General features: G+C 44.3%; 2 protein-coding genes across 15 annotated transcripts in view; both read left to right on the top strand.

The window, feature by feature from the left end:
• fbxl2 (F-box and leucine-rich repeat protein 2) overlaps positions 1–4,773 on the top strand; it is a 47,946-nt gene extending 43,173 nt beyond the window's left edge. For all 4 annotated transcript variants that reach the window (XM_083768526.1, XM_083768527.1, XM_083768528.1 and 1 more), the window contains 2 exons: positions 1,630–1,842; positions 4,595–4,773. In XM_083768526.1, the coding sequence (XP_083624652.1) occupies positions 1,630–1,842; positions 4,595–4,702 (321 nt within the window). In that variant the 3' untranslated portion in view covers positions 4,703–4,773. The remainder of the gene's footprint in view (positions 1–1,629; positions 1,843–4,594) is intronic.
• Positions 4,774–10,149: 5,376 nt separating this feature from the next.
• The window catches only part of clasp2 (cytoplasmic linker associated protein 2), a 116,663-nt gene continuing 105,560 nt past the window's right edge, over positions 10,150–21,252 (top strand). For all 11 annotated transcript variants that reach the window (XM_083763702.1, XM_083763709.1, XM_083763713.1 and 8 more), the window contains exon 1: positions 10,150–11,277. In XM_083763702.1, the coding sequence (XP_083619828.1) occupies positions 11,080–11,277 (198 nt within the window). In that variant the 5' untranslated portion in view covers positions 10,150–11,079. The remainder of the gene's footprint in view (positions 11,278–21,252) is intronic.

Raw genomic sequence — 21,252 nt, forward strand, 5'->3', positions numbered from 1 at the left:
TTAATGAACAGAACACTCAATATGGGAATTCAAGCAACTGAACGGGATCTCATGCAAACATGCCGGCTTTAGCTACATCTGCATGCATACATTTACCACAATAACAACTGCCTATAAATCATTTTAAGAATGCCATACCTACTTTAACCCATTTAGACCTGAGGCCCATTCTAAAAGAAAAACCTATGTTTCCTATGGCAGTGGTTCTCAACCTGTCAAGGACCCCCGGAATTATCTGTATTTGGCCGCGGACCCCCATCTGAAAATATGTTGTTCCATATCTCAAAAATAGCAGATTAAAACACTAAAAGGGGTTCTCGTCCTGAATGGGTTAAACTAGGGCTTTCACTAACTACAGTAGTCGACTAGTAAAACCAGTAGTTGACCTCGTTGGTACTAGTTAAATAGTTGATAGTTGACATACACAGCAGCAAGTGAAGCGGCGGCTATAAACGAGCTGGCTCGTCGTTCAATTGTAAGGCAGTATTTATATAACTGCTATTTTCATCGGGCTACAACACTGTCGCGCCACGGGCCACAGATTAAGCATGTCTGTCCTCGACTCCACTTCATCTTTATTGACATTTCAACCTTCCTCTCTCCACGTGTACTGTAAATAGACACATCATAGGTCATCTGTCTGTCTGCTCCAAACAAAACATTAGCTCAGCAGTTCACGTCGGGGGAGAGTCGGAGCAGAGCTTACAGTAGCTACAGTATGTCTGGTCTGAGAGTTGCAATCTGTCAAATGTGCACTGTTAATTGAACTCAGAAAGTGTACACATGCCATTATGGTTCCATTTTGTACACTCTCTGAGGGGAGACACTAAATGTACCTGTTGGCTCTCGGGCTGATTCAATTCCGAGCCAACTGCCGGAACGACTATTATACCACACTTATTTATGTGGTATTTGCTCTGGCTGGGTGAGCCACTCTGCTCACCACTGCGGCAATCACTTTGAGATGGTATTGATTTTGACAGTAATTCTTGTTTTCTAGTCTTTTGAATACAATTGTGTTTACTTTTAGTCCTATTTAAGTAATCTGAAATGGTTTCCTTTTAGTCTAGTTTTAGTTGACTAAATCTACTGTTGATTTAGTCAACTAAAAGGCAGGCCTTGATTGATTGAAGTATTTATTAAATGGTGATGTTGTAATACCTGATTTTACACTTGCATGCTGAAAATAGCCGGTTGTGAGCTTGTAGATCTGCTATTTTCAGAATGCAACACCCACCACAACCAAACGACTGGTCTTTTAGTTCTTCTGGATCTCTTCTCCACTAGTCCCTCCCTAACATTTTAGTCTAGTTTTTATTTATTGACGAAATTGTCAATATTATTTAGTCTTAGTTTTAATTTAGTTTTCCTCTGTGAAGAATATGTCCCTGCGACATACTAGCGTCCAGGGGGTGTACTTGTAAATCAAGCTGCCTCACGCTCAAGGAAACAGGAGACGGGCTCCTGCCCCTATGAGCCTCATGGCTCTGCAAGGCTTACTACTACTTACTGTGAAGAATAGGTAGTCGACGGACATTCGTCATAGTCTTAGCCGACGAACAGCAACTGCTTTGAGAATCCACCGCTCTGCCTATATTACACACCTGTTTGTCTCCCCTCCCCGTCCAGTCGCTGTCTCACTGCGAGCTGATCACGGACGACGGGATCAGGGCCCTGAGCAGCAGCGCTTGCGGCCAGGAGCGCCTCACGGTGGTGGAGCTGGACAACTGCCCCCTGATCACCGACGTGACGCTGGAGCACCTGAAGAGCTGCCACCGGCTGGAGCGCATCGAGCTGTACGACTGCCAGCAGGTCACCAGGGCCGGGATCAAACGCATCCGGGTCAGTGGAGAGTGGAAAGGACACACAGAGGTCACAGCAGGGGTCACCAACATGTCTGTACACGGACAAAATGTGTCCGTGGCAGAGTCATTGGTCTTGTCTGTGGCACATTTTTTGTTTTTCTCACCATTATAATGTTCTTATTTTGATCATAACACCCACTTACTGAATGTCAAGTCTCCAGGTTTTCTTCAGAATAGGTATGACAATTATTAACTATGACTCTATGTCACATTAGGAGTCCAACTAGTACCAGTGGTTCTCAACATTCTTTTTTTGCAAAGACCCTCTTAATTCTGAGAGTGTTCAAATGGAACCAAATGGACCTGTAAGGGTCCATTTGTTTCCATTTGAACACACTCAGAGTTAATGACCTTTTATGGTCATTCAGGGCTATATATTCATGTGATTGTGGTACTATTATTGTCCACTAATTTTGTATGTCTGTGGCAAAAGTGGAATGTTGACAAAAATGTCCGCCATAAGCCAACATGGCGACGGACCCTGGGTCACAGTCGCACTGGGATGTGGCTGTGATACATTTAGCAGTGGTGGGGAAAATAAGTTTGTTTTAGTTAAGTAAAAGTAGCAACACTGCAATGTAGAAATTCTCTGTTACAAGTAAAGTTGAGGAATTCAAAATGTGCTTGAGTGAAAGACAAGTACATAAGTGTTGCTATCAAAGTGTACCGTACTTAAAGTTACCAAAAGTAGAAAGTACTCAAATGTCCTATTTCACAAGTTTAAAATAATAATAATAATCATTTGAAAATAGCAGATCTACAAGATCCCTTCCCAGGGACCATGTCAGTGTGCCGACTTTCCAGAAAGAAAAAGGTTGTATGTTTCTATTAGCTTGGAATCGATGGTGTCACTGGTGGTAAGCAGGTTTCTGAACTGTCCTTAGCACACCTTTGAGACACAGAGCGAGTAGACAGAAATGGTGCCATCTTATAATGAACATTAACGATGAACAATTTTATGAAGTTGAAGCAATTTCGGTTACTCGATTACCTTAGCCATCCAGCACAGTTCACAATGATTCTGGGTTATAATAGCATGGTCTTGACTAGAGATTCTGTCTGAGGAAGAGTCACTGGTCTCCAAACATCACTCTAGGGCGGTAATAAACCTGGAGCATGGCCCAGTGTGTGGTTTTTATTGTTGTTTGCTTCTGCCCTGAGCCTGACATTTAATATAATGGCTGTGCGTGCTTTTCGACTCTGGGTTATACCATGTGGCCATTCACCATTCTTACTACTGGGGTTTTAAGAATCTGTGTCGTTTTTGAGGGGCGCTAGCCCCTCCTATATACAGGTTTAATGTCTGTCTTTAGTTCAATGTTTGTTTTGTAAACGCCATTGACAATGAAGAGACAATTTACGCCATAATGTGCCACATTACGTCATATTGTCTCTTTATTGTTAATGGCGTTTAATGTTTGTGTTTGCACCGTTTGTTTTACATCACAATTACATCACCTAATCATGAGTTGGACTTTAATTTATTAGCGCCCCTCACTTCACACGGGTGTGATTTTTAGCTATATATTTTGTTTCACTTCACTTGTGTGAAGTGAGGGGCGCTCTTATCATCATACATAGTCATACATCATCATACATTACATTCCAATCAAATCATCACAATAGTCCGGCAGCCGGGGTTGAAGGGTGGGAAATTTGGTATATAGTCTTTTTTTTATTGGCCTAAAATATTGTCTATATACATACATTCATGAATCCACTTGCTGACCGGATGTGAGTATCGGGCAATTTATTTTCTTGTGACCCTACCATTAACATCCTATGGCAGGCAAAAATGTAAAAAAATTCAAACTCTCCTTTTGCTTTAAGTAGCATGTGACACTAGGGGGTTTTCCTGATTCTAAATACATTCCAAGCATTCGTTTTGCACAAAAAACACTCCTTGGATTAGAAGTCGTGACAAATGTGATGAGATCAGCACAAATGTGATGAGGTCAGCACATTTGTGGCTATGGCTATTTTTAGCCCAAGGAGTGTATTTTGTGCAATACTAATGTATTCAGAATCATGAAAACCCCCTAGTTTGACTTTTGGTACCTTGAATTTTGGGAAATGACTTGATCTGGTGTGGTAGGGTTCAGAGTCCCATTTCAGAAATGATGAGATGTATTTAGGACAATCTCCAAGCATGGCTTTATACAAGAACAGGTGCCAATGCAGTTGTCGTCTCTCTGTCAGGGAGGACCATCCAACCTTGTTATATAAGATACAATGGTGAGTACTATAGCTATCACCCGTAATAAATCATCGCTATGGGGTGATCAGCCAATCACAAGGCAATGTTTGTGTTTACACAAACCCGGAAAGCTGGGCATAGGAGGGGCTAGCGCCCCTCAAAAAACGTTGAGTAGGAGAAGACCAAACGAGGGCCCAATATATTGAGAGAAGAAAATCTACCGCCCAACTGTCCTCAAATGCAAGAAAAATATTGAATGGGAAACACAACTCGATGAAGATCTAATAGCCCGAAACGTTGTTATATTCCCATTAAATATTTCTCCAGATATTCCAGTGACATCATTAGGCAGTTTGTTCTTTTTTTATTATTATCGTGAGAACGATAAAAAGGCTTCCATTATCACATTGCAACTTTTCAGGAATAGAAAGCCTGCAGTTTCTATTAGCTTGGATTCTCCTATTTTCTATAATGTCGTTCTGACTCTCTCCTCTCCTCTCCTCCTCTCCTCTCCACCTCTCCTCTCCTCCAGGCCCACCTCCCTGAGATCAAGGTCCACGCTTACTTCGCTCCGGTGACCCCCCCTCCGTCGGTGCACGGCGGCGGCCAGCGTCTGTGTCGCTGCTGCATCATCCTCTGACAGTGGAGAGCCAGGGGGGGCCACCTCTGCCTGCAGGTCCTGCTGCTCTGAAGTTACCGGACGGGGTCGTGGGTGGGTTCTTCGTCAAGGGGAGGAGGATGGGGGAGGGGGTTTGTGAGGGTGGGTGGGGTGGGTGTGGGTGGGGGGGCTGGACCCAATCACCACTCCCGATCTCACTAATCAGTACACAGACCGACCGATCACCCGCCACTGATCGCCGATCGACTGAACATCTTCCCCTCTCACTCCTTTCCTGTGGTGTGTTTTCGCCAATGCTGTGGCGGTCTCACACGGGGTGGGTGTCAGGGAGGGATGGATGGATGGATCTTTCTGTTCTTCTCCGTCTCACTCTTCTTCAGAGTCCCACCATCCCATCCTGCCGCCTACGCACTGCCCCACCTCTGGGCGGACGAGACCGCACCTGGACAGCGAGTGACGAAGGAGGGGAAAGTGGAAGAGGAGTGGGAATGGTTTCCGAACAGTGGAACTACATTCAATCGTTAAAAAAAAGAACGAAATTACATAAAGACATAAAGCAAGAAGAAAGGAATAGCTGAATGGTCGTCAATTCATCATCTCGGAGAACAATGGAGCTTCTCCGAGATGGAGCATCATCTCCACCAATCACACTACACCTTCTGACGTGACCGTACCTTGCGCTTTGACTAATGCTCACGCGGCGCTGCGGGAGAGTGGAGACGGGAAGGGCGGGGCTTCGTTGGGAAACGCGGTCCTTGTTGTCCCGTTTGGTGGAGGGGGGTCGAAAAACTAAAGAAAATAAACAAACCCCCTACAACAGCAGCACCAGATACAGAACGGGATTCTTTTTTTCGTGCATCTGAGAAATGTAAATTTTTGAGATGGTGTTTCTGTTTGTACAGAGAATGTTTTGCATCGGCAAGAAAAAAACAAAAGAGTTACAATGTACGGCACCTCACTCAGGATTGGAGTAGGCCTACGACAAATTATTTTTATTTTCTTGTCTTCTTTTGTCTTCTTTTCATTTTGTCAGTGCTTCTCGTAAATTGTCCATGCTCGTCTGTCCAGAGAGGGAGATAGATGTGTATCTATCCTTTTATTGAATGAATGAACCAATTAAGGAAATGAAAACGGTTGTCTATGGACAGGAACGGTGACTGACTGTGTCAGTCAGAAGCTTCTGGTATTGGCATCACTGCTGATTGTGGATGGCTGCTCTCGTACTCTGTGTAGCTTTGATGACAAACAGGCCCCGTTCCAAACCTGTTCCAGGACTGCTGATCAGTGAGCACTTGTCTTCATATGCCAGCTAGTAGATCTGTTCTTTTTGGCAAGGGACACAAGCGTGTCCCTTGCCAAAAAGAACAGATCTAAAGCTAACAATGCGTAGCCTCGTCTAAATGTGGTTGGCTTGCAGATCTGTTCTTTCTGACAAGTGACACCGTTGTACTATGAAGTATAAACAAGGCTCAAGAGAAGCTAACATGAAGTGACAGGTCTCCTTGCTGCTCTGAAAGAAGATTTGCAGCCCTGGGAAACTATTTTCTCCTTTAAAATGTTGCATTTGGTTGAATGTCATCATTGATTTGGATTTATGTCTGTTCAGTCTATTGCAGCAAACCTATCTGTCCAGTGTCCACCCTGATATTTTATTAGGAATGGCAGATTAGTATTAAGAGTAATTCCCAACCTTGGGAAATGTTTTTGAAAGAAGACTATGAACAACCCAACCGTGTCAAGCGGCATTTGCACAAACCGAGTGTCTGGTTGAGCCTGCCTGGACCCGTGATTAGTGCCATGAAGTTTAGATAGTCATAAGAAAAGTGAGAGTCAGTTAAAAGCTGCAATCCGGAACTTATTTAAATTAATAAAATATGATTTTAATCAATCTCTTTGGTACTGTAATACAATACAGTACATGTTCCCCCTACTCTTTCACTGAGAAGTTCCTCTTTGACTGAAAGGTAGAACTGTGGTCCATCATGCTTGAGAACCACATTGGAATCGCAAGGATTTTAGGACATAACATAAACCTTACGAATTGCAGCTTTAACTAAATGCATTGTACACTGTCCTCCTGATATAAATGGCACTCCAGAGATGTTCAACCAAACGTAGAATTATTGGAGTTCTATTTGACAGAGATCTGGTGAGCAATTGTGGTCAAAGGTTCCATCGACGTATATATCTCAGATCCAATGGGGCTCATATGGGATAAGTAAGGAAATGAAAAAGAACAAGGCAAGCACCACACAGTAGCTTTGACTGCTCCAAATGTTCTACAGCGGCCATTCCCAACCTGTGGGTCGCGAGGGTATTGCCAGCCACAAATAATTGGTAAAACACGATTTTAATGATAATATAACATTCAATGTAAAGAAATTGTTTATTTTCTTTTTTTTAATCTTAAGACTTTTCATTGTGATACCCATGAATAGGAATTTAAAGTATAACTATATAAGTTCCATTGGTCCAAGACGGAACACAATCGATTGATTTATATCATTACATTTTCCATGCCCACTTAACCCGGCACTTTGGAGATTTTCATGAAAAGGTTGTAAGCGGGTTGGTCAGGCCAAGATGCTGGAGACAGCCTCTAGACCAGTGGTTCTCAATCTTTGGGTCGGGACCCGCAGAGGGGGTCCCCACATGATTTGGGGGGGTTCCAGTGAAGTGACAACTTAAGGACTTTTAAGACCTTTTTTATACCAAAAAGAATATTACGGCAGTAATCAAGAGAAAGAGGCAAAAAGTACAATAATTTTTAAAATAGTCGATCTACAAACTTGTAGTTGCGGCCTGAAATGGATGGATTGAGAACCACTGCTCTGGACAGAGGGATCATGTCTGTGACTTGGATGCAGAGATGACACAAAGCTGGCTGCTGTGGTTGTGACTTGTGTGATACTGATGCCCTCTCTCTCTCTCTGACAGCTGTTTTAACAGGAGTTTTATGTTGATGAAAATAAAGAAAAAAATGAAAAAAATAAAGAAATGGATAAATAAAAGTAACTAATAGTAAATGTGCCTTGGCTCTCTAGTGTGGAATTTGTATTATGTGATATAACCGTACATGTGTCGCCATATATGTGTGTGTGTGTGTGTGTGTGTGTGAGAAAGATAAGGAGGGACTTGGAAGCAAATGGAATGCCCATAGCAGATGTACCCATCATAGGGATGGATGCAGTGGAATTAGGAATATTTATTAACAGTTTGCAGAATTACAGTACATTTCAAGCACAAACTCAATACAAAGACTTAACTGTGAGTGGATGACCCAATTAAGCATTACACTTGTTTACAACAGGGTCCACCATGTTCAATTCATAAAACATTTAGAGACGTACAAATAGACACTTCTATATAGTTAAAGAACAGAACAGGAATTCATCATAAAGGAAGCAAAAAGGGAAAAGAAACATATACAGTGAGGGGAAAAGGGGGGGGGGGGCAGTTTCGAATTGCAGCCGTCCGTAGGTGCTCTTTGAGAGCGGTTTTGAAGGAGTCAAGCCGGGATTCACATGTCTTAATTACTGTTGGTAGGGCGTTCTACAGATCAGCCGTGCATATCCACGGATACCATATCCACGGTTATCCAAAGCTGTTTTGGTTTATTGTTGAGAGAATAAAACAATGTTGCACATTTAGCCAATCATCTGGGGGTCCTCCAAACTCATTTGGGGCCCCCGTTTGGGAACCACTATAGGCTAGTCACAGGCAGGAGAAGTTCTCCATCGTCTCCAGCCTACTGAGCTCATATCAAGCTGATTGATATGCAGATTGACCGGCAGATTTGGCACGTAACCTACCTCCCCAATTACACCTTGGCGTCTAGGAGCTGTCCGACGACCTGGCGCTGTCCGAGGTGCTTAACTCTGTCCAGAGTGCTGACTCGCCCTGTGGAAATGCGGTCAAAGAAAGAGACTCCACAGTGCGTGCACGAGCACGTATGTCCTTACTCCTTGGCTTAGCCCCTATATGGTACCTCAGTCCCTACGCTCTCCCCTATCCTTGCCCTAACCTTAAAGGACCACTTCACCACTTTTCAACCTATCTTCTATAATTGGTCCTCACTAATGTAATGTTCATGATAAAATACAAAATAAATGTTCTACTCGATCTGTGTCTCATAGTCATAGGAGGGCTGTGGGCAGTTCAGAAACCCGTCCACCAGTGACATTTGGTGCTATGAGACACAGACCGAGTAGGAAAACAATTGTGCTATTTTATCATGATTATTAGTGAGGATCAATAGGTTGAAAAGTGGTCCTTTTATCACACCAATGGCAATACATGATCCAACCACACCAGGCAGAGATATTCAATTATATGGCTTATTTACATTTTATCAAGTCATGTCTACCTACATCTTCCCGCTGGAGGTCACCAAAGATCCATCTAATTGACAGTCACACACCCCAACACAGTAGAATTTCTTTTTGTGATATATGGTTTTCGTTGTGCCTGTAATATATGACGATTTGGGAGACTAGACTCGGTCTAGAGATCCTCGCTTACAAAGTAACCAAACACATTTAGTGTGAAACGGTGTGATCATTATTAATCTAAATATTCCATCGGGCACTGTTCTGGACAGCTGTGCGGTGCCGAAAGACCCCTTCGCCTCGGCCTCGCTGGTTGGCGCCTCCTTTCCAGACCTCCAGCAGGGGGTCCAGATCCCATAGCCTGAACGGAATATGCCCGAACGATTACTGTGATTGGCTTACAGACAGTAGTGTAGGTTGATTTTGTTGCTGAGTTTAGAAGAATGCTGCTATTTGGCCCAAAAGGACTGCAAAAAAAGGATTGGTGCTATTTCGTTTCAAAAAGCTTTTTACCCTGTACATGTTTATAACGATGCAATGTGAGTATGTGACATAGCTCTGCTTAGTGCTTACTCAATTCTGTACCCCCTCCAACTGTACAGTATGTAAATACACATTTTCAACAGTTTAATTATATTCTCGACGCTTGCTTTGGCAATGTAAACGTATGCGCTTTGGGTATTTAGAAAAGCGCTATATAAATGTGAGCTATATTATGTTTTCTCATGCCAATAAAGCTCATTTGATTTGAATTGATAATAAATGCAACAACATACTATATGATACTATCTAAATATTATGTAATTTCATTCACTTTCTCTCTCGAAAATCTGTGAAGTGGAAATGCCTATATTGAATGAGCTTTTAGATTTACATCTGAATTGAGGAATGTGTGTAAGAAACTACACACAAACTGTAAAATACAAATTAAAATTATTATTATTAGTAGTATTAATAACACACACACACACACACACACACACACACACACACACACACACACACACACACACACACACACACACACACACACACACACACACGTACACACACGCACGCGCGCGCGCGGCAGTGAGTGTCCCTCCAGGCTATGGGGTATGTTTGTATGTTTGTTGTAACCGCAGCACAGTGACCGGCGGAGCGGAGCGGAGCTTCGTAGCGGCAAGAGGACCACAGATAAAACGGCTGTAGCTTTATTATTGTCCCGCTGACAGAGAGTTGTTGTGGGAACCACGTTGAGCCGGAGGAGCTGCCTGGAGCTTTGTTATCGGGAAAAGTTTAACGGAAATTTGAAGCTCCCTTTTTTTTAAACAGACTTTCATTCCACCGCTCGGGCTTTTGACTCTGAGACTTTAATTTGTGTGCCATGGTGGAGTCCGCTAGCGCTAGCAGAGTGTACTAGCAGCAATAAGGCGGCCTGCGGAGGCTAACTGATGCTACTTGCTAACTGATGCCTGCGGCTCCCTAGTGCCTCGCTCGGCCGACTGTAGGTCGTTGTTAGTCGGGGGTTTTCCAGCTCAGCGGACCCCCCCTCCCGGCTCAGTGCTGCTGGTTACATGTGGATCTGTTCGAGGGAGCTGTCGGGCGACCCCCCCTCCCACCACCATACCATTTCAAGAGAACTTTCTGGAACTTGTGTTTAAATAGGAGGGTAAAGGGGAAGCACTTTGGAACTTACTGAGCAAACAAAACGGAGGAAAATCAAAGTTTAAGCCTTTGGCTTGAACGAGGGAGGAGGGAGAAGGTGTTGGGGGGTGTTCAGTCTATTAGTGTGGGTTTAATGGTCACACACATACACGTCGTATTCATTTCAGTCTAATTTATTGCACAGGGTGTTTGCTTAGTGACGGTACACACATACATGTTGGGTCTGTTATTTTGTTTTCGGAGGGGGGTGTGTGTGTTTAATGATTACACACTATAGTTCCTGACGGGGCCACCACAGTGAGTGAACCTCCTCCCCGGCAGGCAGGGCTCTCTCTCTCTCCTGGATCTCTGCCACCCTCTTCCAGTCTTCTCTCCGGGCCACAACGACACTACACGGCACCGCCGCTGCCTAGCTGTGCCCCCATGGAGGACCATGACAACATGGACTATTTTTACCAGCAGGTGCTGCAGAAGGACGTCACCCGCAGGCTGCAGGTCGGCCAGGACCTCATCGACTACCTGCAGGACCCGCAGCGGTCGCCGGACGTGGAGCACGACAAACCGCGGCTGGACAAGACCGTGGACGAGCTGACGGGATGGGTGAACTCCAGCAACTTCAAGGTGAGTTGAGGAAGGATTCAAGGAATTAATTCAGGCCAGAATCCAGATGAACCATTAGCTCTGGTCCATAACGCTATGGACCAGAGGTAGGAACCATGATGGATCAGTAACTCTTGAGGGTCCATTTGTAGACCCTGTACGGGTGTTAAATTTGCACCCATGACTTTTTCCTGTGCGCCGGACAGACACTGCAGCATCGCTCTGCATGGTTCATGAATTATTACCAAGTTATGAATGAGCAGAACAGAAGGGAGGTGCAGATTTCCCCTTTAGTGGAAATATAATTTTGTTCCAGTCACTCACAAGTCTTCTCTACTCTTCCTGGCTGCTCATTTAGACCAAAACCATCTGCCATCAGCAGCACGAAGGGCAGTCTTATCTCAAAATTCTGCTAATCTGATTCAAACGGTCCTGATTTTCAGCCTGAGGAATTATCATTCTTTCTCACCCATAAGCGGCACACAGATCCAGTACGTTTGTCCTTTTTGAAAGAACACCATGATCCATCCAATCCTTTTACATAAAGAGCAGTCGTTTTGAAGTTTAGCAGCATAGTTACTAAATCAAGTGCATGGCGTTTTCTGTGCATTGTTTGGAGGGGAGGGGGGGCATGTTTTTGTTTTGGATCAGACGGTTGTGAATGTGAGCGTGCGTCTGACTGCGTGTGTTTTGAGAGAAGCCAGCCATTGTCAGAGGCCCAGACTGGAGCGTGGTTGTGGGGGAGGGGTCAAGACAAGCTCATTGTTTGGAGGTGGTCTCTCTCTCTCCCTCTCTCTCTCACTGTCAATCCATCTCTGTCTTCATCATCCATCTCTCTTGTTTTCTCTTCATGCTTTCTTCTTTGCGCTGGGCTGCGTTTCATATCATAGGAATGGAATGTTGACCTTTTCTTGCCAGAAGATATCTTGCTGATCTGGACTCAGACTAAACATTCTGATTCTCGTTTGTTTTTGTTTAGTTTTTTTCCTCTCCTTTCCAAGGCATGCTGCAATTGAACTGCAGGAATTATTTTTAAACTGACTTGACATTACTGGTGTTATGTGGTCAACTCAGCAAGACTATGAAAACATCTTCAATGAGAGATGAGAATAATGAAGGCGGTCTGTGATGACAGATGGAGCACCAGTCAAGCAGTGGTCAAGAAAAGTAGTTTGACGAAGTTCTGTGTGTGCACACCATTATCATAAGCTGCTGAACTTCTTGCAAATCAACAACCACTCATTACTATAATATAAGTGAATCTCTTTCTGGGTTGTGGTGTTTCTGTGCATTGTCATGGTACATTTATAATCTGTCATAAGACGCGTTGGTGTCACTTGAACAAAAATAGCCGAAGTACTAACGAGCAACATGTCTTATGACAAAGTATAATGTAGGCTTCATTGAGACACCACCAGGCCACAGCTGTCTGAAGTGAAATGTAGAACCACCAGTGTGTCTTTCATCCCGTTGCCTTCCCCATTGGCAGACGGCTGTGCGGCAGTGGCTCAGGGGTAGAGTGGCCGGTAGAACAGCCCGATGGGAACCTTGACGGTCCGTGAGGTTCCCAGTTCTATCTCGGAGACTCGGACTCCCCCAGAGTTAGTGTCGAGGTGTCCTTGAACAAGATGCTGAACGCCTAATTGCTCCCGATGTGCAGGTTGGTGCCTTGCGTGGTTTCCTCTGCCATCGGTGTATGAATGGGTGACTGCATTACAATCTATGTAAAGCGCTTTGGATAAAAGATCTATATATATATTTATGCACCATTTACATCACACCTTATTCAAGGCTTATTGGCAGGTGTGAGATTCCCGCAAAAAAATGCTTTGTTGCATTAATAACACAACAGACAGACGTCATAAAGCCAAGGACAATGTTTTTTGACTACAGTCAGCCAGACAGTGGACTCTGAGTCAGACAGACATATCGGGTGTTTAGTTAGTACAGCTCTGGGGCCAGTATGTATAACCCTTCTCTTCCATAAACTTCTATCTGTGGTGATAAAGGTTGTCTTCTAGCTGAATGGGAGGGAGTCTGAAGAATATGCTGAGTCAGCATCTGGGGCCTGGGGGGATGGAGAGAGAGAAGAGGAACGGGGATGGGATGCAGAATTCTAGATTCAGAGAGAGTGGAGGGCTGCAGGGCGACAGATTGGGCACAGCCAGACTCCAGAGGGGAGTGGACAGCTCAAATATGCTGAAATAGTGACTCACAAAATGCTAGTGTCTGGAGGAGTATCACACCACAGTTCTACAGTTTTTCGTTGTGCAGGAAATATCGATGTAGTGCCTTCTCCTTTCCTTTCTGTTCCGAGCCTTCCCTCATCTGCCTCTGATCCTTCTGGGGAGTCTGTCATCCTCTTAAAACTACTCCCCTGTGTATTCCTGTCTTTCTTCCAGCATTCACTCTCACTGCAGCCCTCTCACCTTCATGGTGCACTCTATGCATATCACACACACACACACACACACACACGCACGCACGCACGCACGCACGCACGCGCACAGCGCAGCAGACATTAATATTGCAGGCTGCTGCTTTTACTGCTCTGTCAAGAACAGGCAGGCCAGATGACTGTGCACTGTGACTGGAGCGCTCCAGGATGGAATCTACTGCGAGAGTCAGTCGGTGGCCAAGTCCCAGCCTCCTCCCACTGGCATCCGGTCTGTCTCACGTCTCCCAAAGGAGGATGAGGCTCTCCATCACCGTCTGTTACAGTAGCGTGTGCAGATTGTACGGCACAGAGACAATAAGCATTTGGGCTAGCTGTCAACTCATTAGAAGTGTATTATCTCTAAGATCCAGCAGGATCCAAAATCCCTCATGTCAAGGATTCTGTGTTTTCTTTGTAGAGGCTAGGCTTGTACCGATGTATTGGCGCTATCTAATTATTGACAGATCTGCAGATAGAGGGGGGCACCTGGTTTTGATCTCGGCCAGTAATTTAATACCAGGGTGTCCTTGACTAAATGTTGTTCCAGATATTTGTGACCTTGTCGACCGAATTCAATCTGCTGGATGTTGCTGAAATCGGCTGGATAACTTAAACTGTCATCAGCAACGTCAGTGTTTTGTAGAACAGGTCTCGTTTTCATATTTAGCTGCCGTTGGCAGCTGTTAAGGCTGTTTAAAAGTCTGGCATGCCGCGTTGATCTGGGAGCTTATACTTGAATTGGTCCTGTAGGAACAATCACAAATCTCAGATCACCAGGTAGTGGTCTGCCAATACTTTTTTACTGTAACTAAACTGGATACATATAGTCGCTATGGGCCAAAATACCTCAGGTATTGACACTTAACGGTTGCCCAACTGCCTGTGGCAACTGGCAAGTAAATAAAAGGTTCATTGAATTTGAAGAACAATGTTACCTTTTTTCCAACTAGCTGTTTCAGTCATACTGGTTTTTGACGGGCGCCAGCCCCTCAAAAAGCTATGTGGGTCTGTCGTCTGTGTGAACACAAACATTGGCTTGTGATTGGCTGATCACCCCATAGCGATGATTTGATTGGCTGAGCAAAGTACACATGAAGAGAAAAGTGAAGACGCTAAAAGTGATTGTCCGGAATGACTTTTGTGATGATTTGATTGGCTGAGCATGGAATGTGATGATAAGAGTGCCCCTCACTTCACACAAGTGTGATGTTTCTGTCAACACTCGGCAGTTAATATCGATTGGATTTAACATTAATTCATTTGTTCTACATTTTTCCTATCATTTTATAATGGAAACTTTACTTTTCGGGCAGGTGGGCATGACATTTGGGCAAGTAAAACATGACCTGTAGTCCTGTACTTGCCCAATCGGCAAGTTCCTCTGAGACCTTGGTGTCAACCCCTGTCCTATAGAGTGTCGCAGGCCCGCCCCTACCAGGGCCCAGGAAATTATTCCACGTTCATTTTCCTCAAAGACCTTTTAAGCCTCGCACAAAGCCAACTCGAGCCAGCTCAAACAAACACAATTTTTCAAGGCAATAAATAAAACTTAGCGTCTGTCGACTGGAGCTCATATAATAAATGCAAACCAACTGTTGGCATTAAAAAACAAAACAAAACACAGATGGCACGATTTACATAGATGGACACAAGACATGTATGCATTATGATAATAAATACAAGCCACCTGGCTGGTGGACCGCTGTGGGAGAGAGGTGACCCATCCTGAGGAACTAGTCCAGCTCATCACAGCAGGTGGAGTGGAGGGTGTATGACACAGCTTTATGCATCTCATGAAGCCTGAGTTATGTCTTTATGCACCGGTGCCCAATGCAGCACATCTACAAGCTCACAATGTGTTGCGCTGTTTGCTGTTATGTGCTGCGTGAGCTGTTGTGGTGTGCAACACCAGTGCACAGTAAAGTACTGGTACTGTATAAATTGAGGCAGGGGTGGTGGTGGCTCAGGGGTAGAGTGGCTGGATGGCAACTGCAAGGTTCCCAGTTCGAACCCGGGCTCCCCCAGAGTTGGTGTCGATGTGTCCTTGAGCAAGACTCTGAACCTCTAATTGCTCCCGATGTGCTGGTTGGTGCCTTGCATTGTTTCCTCCGTCATCGGTGTATGAATGGGTGAATATAATGCACAATCTATACGATAAGCGCCTTGGATAAAGGCGCTATAGAAATGCACCATTTACCATATAAGTGTGTCTGTTCTTTCGGTGGTTCTCTGGTGAACTTTGAAGGTATGTTTTCATGATGCTTTTGGTAATGGGTTTATATAAGGTTATAGGCTAACACTCATGCTGAGACTATCAGCCTACTACAGTGCATTTGATTTAAAGTTAAACATAGCATAGCCTATTAGGAGTGATTATCTACAAAAACCTATGCCTACTTTATCTCAGAAAGAATGTGCGGAGAAAACAACCATCTTTATTTAAGCTTCATATTGAATATCCGTCTGTGAAGTTGAGATAGAAGTTGTTTTTAAGTGGATCCTGCCCGACTGTCAACCTAATCTATGACTGTGTCACACAGGCAATCTTCAGGGAATATGAACGAGTACTGAATTTAAAACATTACATGTTGTTGCCCGTTTATCGTCCACAAGCAAACACTGTCACGGACGGTAAAGTAAAGAAGTTGGATATAAGCCTGCCCTACATGCACTTAGTATAGTTTTCATATCTGTGTATTACTATGGCTTTCATGATGAACAACAACCAGATGTTGTAAAAATGCAGCTGCTGAACTTGTTCCACCCCACCCCCTTTTCACACATGAAAACTCAACCGTGCGCCGAATCGCCAATGGGCTTGAACTTGACCGACCTCAGTTGCCGACCTGCTTTGCTGACTGCTCCTGTGAGCTCTGACTGCACCCCAAAATATGCACACACCCAGCAGATGACCGCCCCAATGAGACCCCTACTGTTATCGGCCGGCCATCGGTCTGATGTTTTTGCTGATTTAAGGTCTTACTCGTTTCTGGAACAAACTGCCTGACCTCTTTTAAAAGCAGGCATCCTTTTTCCCCCCAGGCCTTTGGATGGGTGGTTAGACGGATATATACTTCATTTATGAACAGTGTGTTTAACGTAGGGTTGGATTTTTGATTGATTGATTGATTCTTTATTTAAGTGTCATGCTTCCGAAGAAGCCCAGCCCATATGGACTTACAGGACACTTTTTACAGTTTACAATTACAATAAACCGACATGACGGTTTGCAAACAATGATCAAGTGAATACCAAACTGACACTCCAGATCCTTACGAGGCAGATTACATAATATACAACATAAAATAAAATACACCATTAAGCCTGTGACAGGAGAAGAGAAGAGCTGGGATTGTCTTCTACTCCAGGCTCTAGAAACAAACTGGGCTGTCCTAAATACTACTAATAATAATATAATAATAATAATAATTAAATAACCAGTCCAACTTCTGTCCATCATCTTCCCAGAATAGATCAGGATTTCTTTGTTGCGTTACCTCAAACAGTGGAACCCTCAAATCATCATACAGGGTACTATAAAACAATTTGGGATCCTTTTAGGATGTTAACGATTCCAGTCGATTCCCTCTTAACGGTCCGATTAATTTCACGATTCCTAGGGGGTTCCAAATGGACCCTTTACAGGTCTGTAACGGGTCCATTTGGTTCCATTTGTACACTCAGAGTTTAAGAACCACCAGTCCAGTATTGTAATTAGTATAACAGATATGATGTCCACATACCAGCTGACAGTTGTGTGACACTGAATCGGTTCCAAAAATGTGATGGAACCGATTCTGGTTCCTCTGTGTTGGATCTGGTTCCTCCGGTTCTGGATGATCCCAACCCTAGTTTGGTGTTGTATCTTATCCATGATGTGTTGCTGATGGACGTGTGTTGGAGGGGTGCTATGGTTGCTGTCATTTGTATATGCTACTTTTGTACATACCTTTTGTCATCCTTTAGTGAATCAGTTTGTCTACATCGTTGAAACGATCCATCCATACCATGGTTATGACATCATGACTTGGTAAATGTTGGACTTTGCTTTGCTGTTGGAGGGGTTTAAATGACAAACGGATCATGTTAATGTAGTTCACCAACATGTGTGAATGCCTGTCTTTGTTCCACATCATGAAAAGATATTTGTTTTCTGAATTGCTGCGCAAACATAATTAAGCAATTAAGCAATCTACCCTTTCATGGCCTCAGTAAGGCAGGCTTCTGTTTGCTTTTCATGGTCTCTCACGTAGTTTTTTTGTTTGTTGTCGTCTTGAATTCAGCGTTCGTCTTTTAAACTCATGAGCTCCTTAAGCCCCTCCAGAAAGCCAGTGGGTGCCGGTACATGGTATGCGCATTAAAGTGCTGCTAAGCCCCTCATGCACACACACACAGCGCTTAAGTTCCTCTCAAAGCCCTTATTCATTGAGGGTACGGTGAAAAAAAAATCCACTTGGGTTTCTTTAGGTGAAGCTCAGCACAGCACCAGGTTACAATGCACGTGTGTGTGTGTGTGCGTGTGCGTGCGCGTGTCTGCAGTGTACACTGCGAAATGGTGAGGGGCCCTTTTTTACATTCTGTTAAATTTACACTCAGTCTTTTGTGCGTTAGGCTGCTGCTGCTGCCTGGCCGGCTGGCCAGCAACCCAACACTCAATCACAGACTCACACCAAGGTCGGCAAGGTCACTGGCGCTGAATCACAGTGTGACACACACTCCAACTGAGCCACTGATGATATGTATGGGTTTGTGTGTGTGTGTGTGTGTGTGTGTGTGTGTGCGCGCGATCATGGGGCTGTAAGACTGTGTGTGTGGACCGTGTCTCAGTGCCTTAAACCTTATCTGCAGTTATAGTTATATTCTGTGACATTTTGTTTTTATTATCTTAATTTTCTGAAATCGGACGCCTGCACAAAAGGTTAAGGAGAAGCAACGGCGAGCGCAGATGGTCATTCGGGTGAATAATTTCCCCCTCTCTGACACAGTAGTAAATACATGCCCACATTTCCCCATCTGTGTGTGGATATTTTTGGACGAATGAATCATGGTAGAAATTAATGCTTCCTCCAGCAGCTCTATATTTATTATTTACATTTGTCTGTCTGCGCTCATTGTTCCTAATAAGTCGCTGGGTTCGACCGCGGAACAGAACCGCCTCTCTTCGCTTATTCTCGCCGGACGACGACAACAACCACAGCTTCTTGTGTCTTTCCTAGCCCTTAGCCTTTTTCATATACTTTATCGTATGCCGCTGTCACATGCTGAAAATAGCTGATCTACAAGCTTACAGCGCGAGATAAGATACTTTCAGTGTGTGACAATGACAAAGCCATACATTAAAGAGTGCACATTAACCCATTTAGGCCTGACCTCAAAATTAAAAACAATCTTCTAAATCCTCCAGTTTTCTGAAATAAATATTTTCACGATTTTTCAAAAATAGCAGACCTACAAGCTCGTAGTGGCGCGCTATGAGCTTGTAGATCTGCTATTTTTCAATAGCTAAATTATAACATTGTTTAAAACACCAAAAGGGGTTTCTGCCCAAAATGGGTTAAAGGTTCACCCAGACCGAGCCTCCCGGTCATCAAATGATTGGCTCGGGAAACACAATGAATTCAGAAGGCTTCATGGGTATGTGATTGTCATTGATGTGTGTAATTGATAGAAAATAAGTAATGTTTTGGGTGAACTACTCTAAGCACCTCTCTCTCTCTCTCTCTCTCTCTCTCTCTCTCTCTCTCTCTCTGAACATAATTATGGTCATGAGCACAATGTTTAATGTTTCCCTTCAATCTCGCTCTCTTGCTCCACACTTCTGTCCTCCTCCCTTCTTGTCCTCTTGCCATTCTCTGTCCTCTCTCCTCCATCCGTCTCCTCATCCTGCGTACCTCGCCTCCTTTTCCCCTCGCCCTGTTCCCCTCCTGCTGCCTCTCTCTCTCTCTCTCTCTCCCTCCCATCATAAATGAGGTCAGTATGGTGGAGTCATCATCATATCGACCCGGAGCTCATGTTTCTAATCCAGGATGACTCTTTCTCCAGTTCCTCCCCCCGGCCTCCTCCTGCCTTTTCTCTTCTTGGCCTGTCTTGGTCTTTCTTCTCTTCATCGTCTCTCTTCTCTCTGTCTGTGGTTACCTGGCTCGTCTCTCCTCCTCTCTCTCATGACTAAAATAGGGAAAAGGCTTTGCTGTGTAGTCTGTAGGGGACAGAGCAGAGGGAATGATGTTTTCAGGGATTTTCTTTCTGTGAACCGCCGGCGAGCCGTGCTGCCAACATAAGCATTCCAGGAGCTGCATGGGATCTGATACTAATCAACCACGCTGTGGAAAAACTCCCTTCTGCACGCACGCACGCACGCACGCACGCACGCACGCACGCACGCACGCACGCACGCACGCACGCACGCACACACACACAGTTTGTTAGTGATGTTAGTGACTTAGTCACGACTCACGACATAGGGCTGTCGACCTGTACATTTTCGAGGTGATGTGACATTAGAGGTGACATCACCGTACTTTAGGACCAAAACGCATATTGAATCTTCAATCAATTATTTATTTCAGACCCAAGGGAGATCCATATCATAACAAAAATACATTACAATAAAAAACAATACAATCGTACCCTTATGCTTGATGTCTTTATTTACTGAAATCCGACTACAGGCTTTTTTCGAGCGAAGTAAATAGCTGGTGGTTTTGCGCTGCCTCTCTGCGGTACTCTACTCTCTGCACCCTGTGAGCAACAGGAGGCGAGTAGGGTGGAGAGGCAGCTAAAATAAATAAAATATTAGATTGCGTTATTTTGTCTTTTGCAGAGCAGAAGTCTAGCCCTCTTCTAGTGTGTCTGTACTCTGTACAGTATGTGTCTCTGGTGCAGCTGCACTATTCTTCCTTTGTTGTACATTTTGAAATAATTGACTCTCTGTTGGGTTGAAACCTCATATGTCCAAAACACTTTTCAGGATTCAAATAAAAAAGTAGCAGATCGACAAGCTCAACACGTGTCGCTTTGCACCACGTTTTGAGCTTGTGGATCTTCTACTTTCGATGCTTTTGTGAATGATCAAGTAGGGCGTTAATTTACGGAAAAAACACAAAAAAAGTTAAAATACGGACATAAAAGGTTTCTGCCTCGACAGCAACGAAAGTGCATGTTCTACTGGAAGCCAACAGGGGCTCTGAGCGGCCCTAAACCTGGCCTAAATATGGAGTCATACTTCATAGGTGTGTCATACAGTCATATATGACGTCACAGCATGGCCACAGCCGTTCCCTTGTGGATCTCCTTCGATTTCCTTTATTTCATTGAAATGTACTTCATAAATTATAGCTAGCTTCTCTCTTCACTCTCTCTCTCTCTCTCTCTTTCAGTCTCACTCTCTCTCTCACACACACACACACACACACACACACACACACACACACACACACACACACACACACTCTCACTCTCCCTCTGTGTCTCTGTCTCTCTCTCTGTCTCGCTCTGTCTCTCTCTGTCTGTCTCTCTCTGTCTGTCTCTCTCTCTCTGTCTCTCTCTGTCTCTCTCTGTCT

Source organism: Protomyctophum parallelum (genome assembly GCF_964188405.1).
Source record: "Protomyctophum parallelum genome assembly, chromosome: 1".
NCBI classification, from domain to species: Eukaryota; Metazoa; Chordata; class Actinopteri; order Myctophiformes; family Myctophidae; genus Protomyctophum; species Protomyctophum parallelum.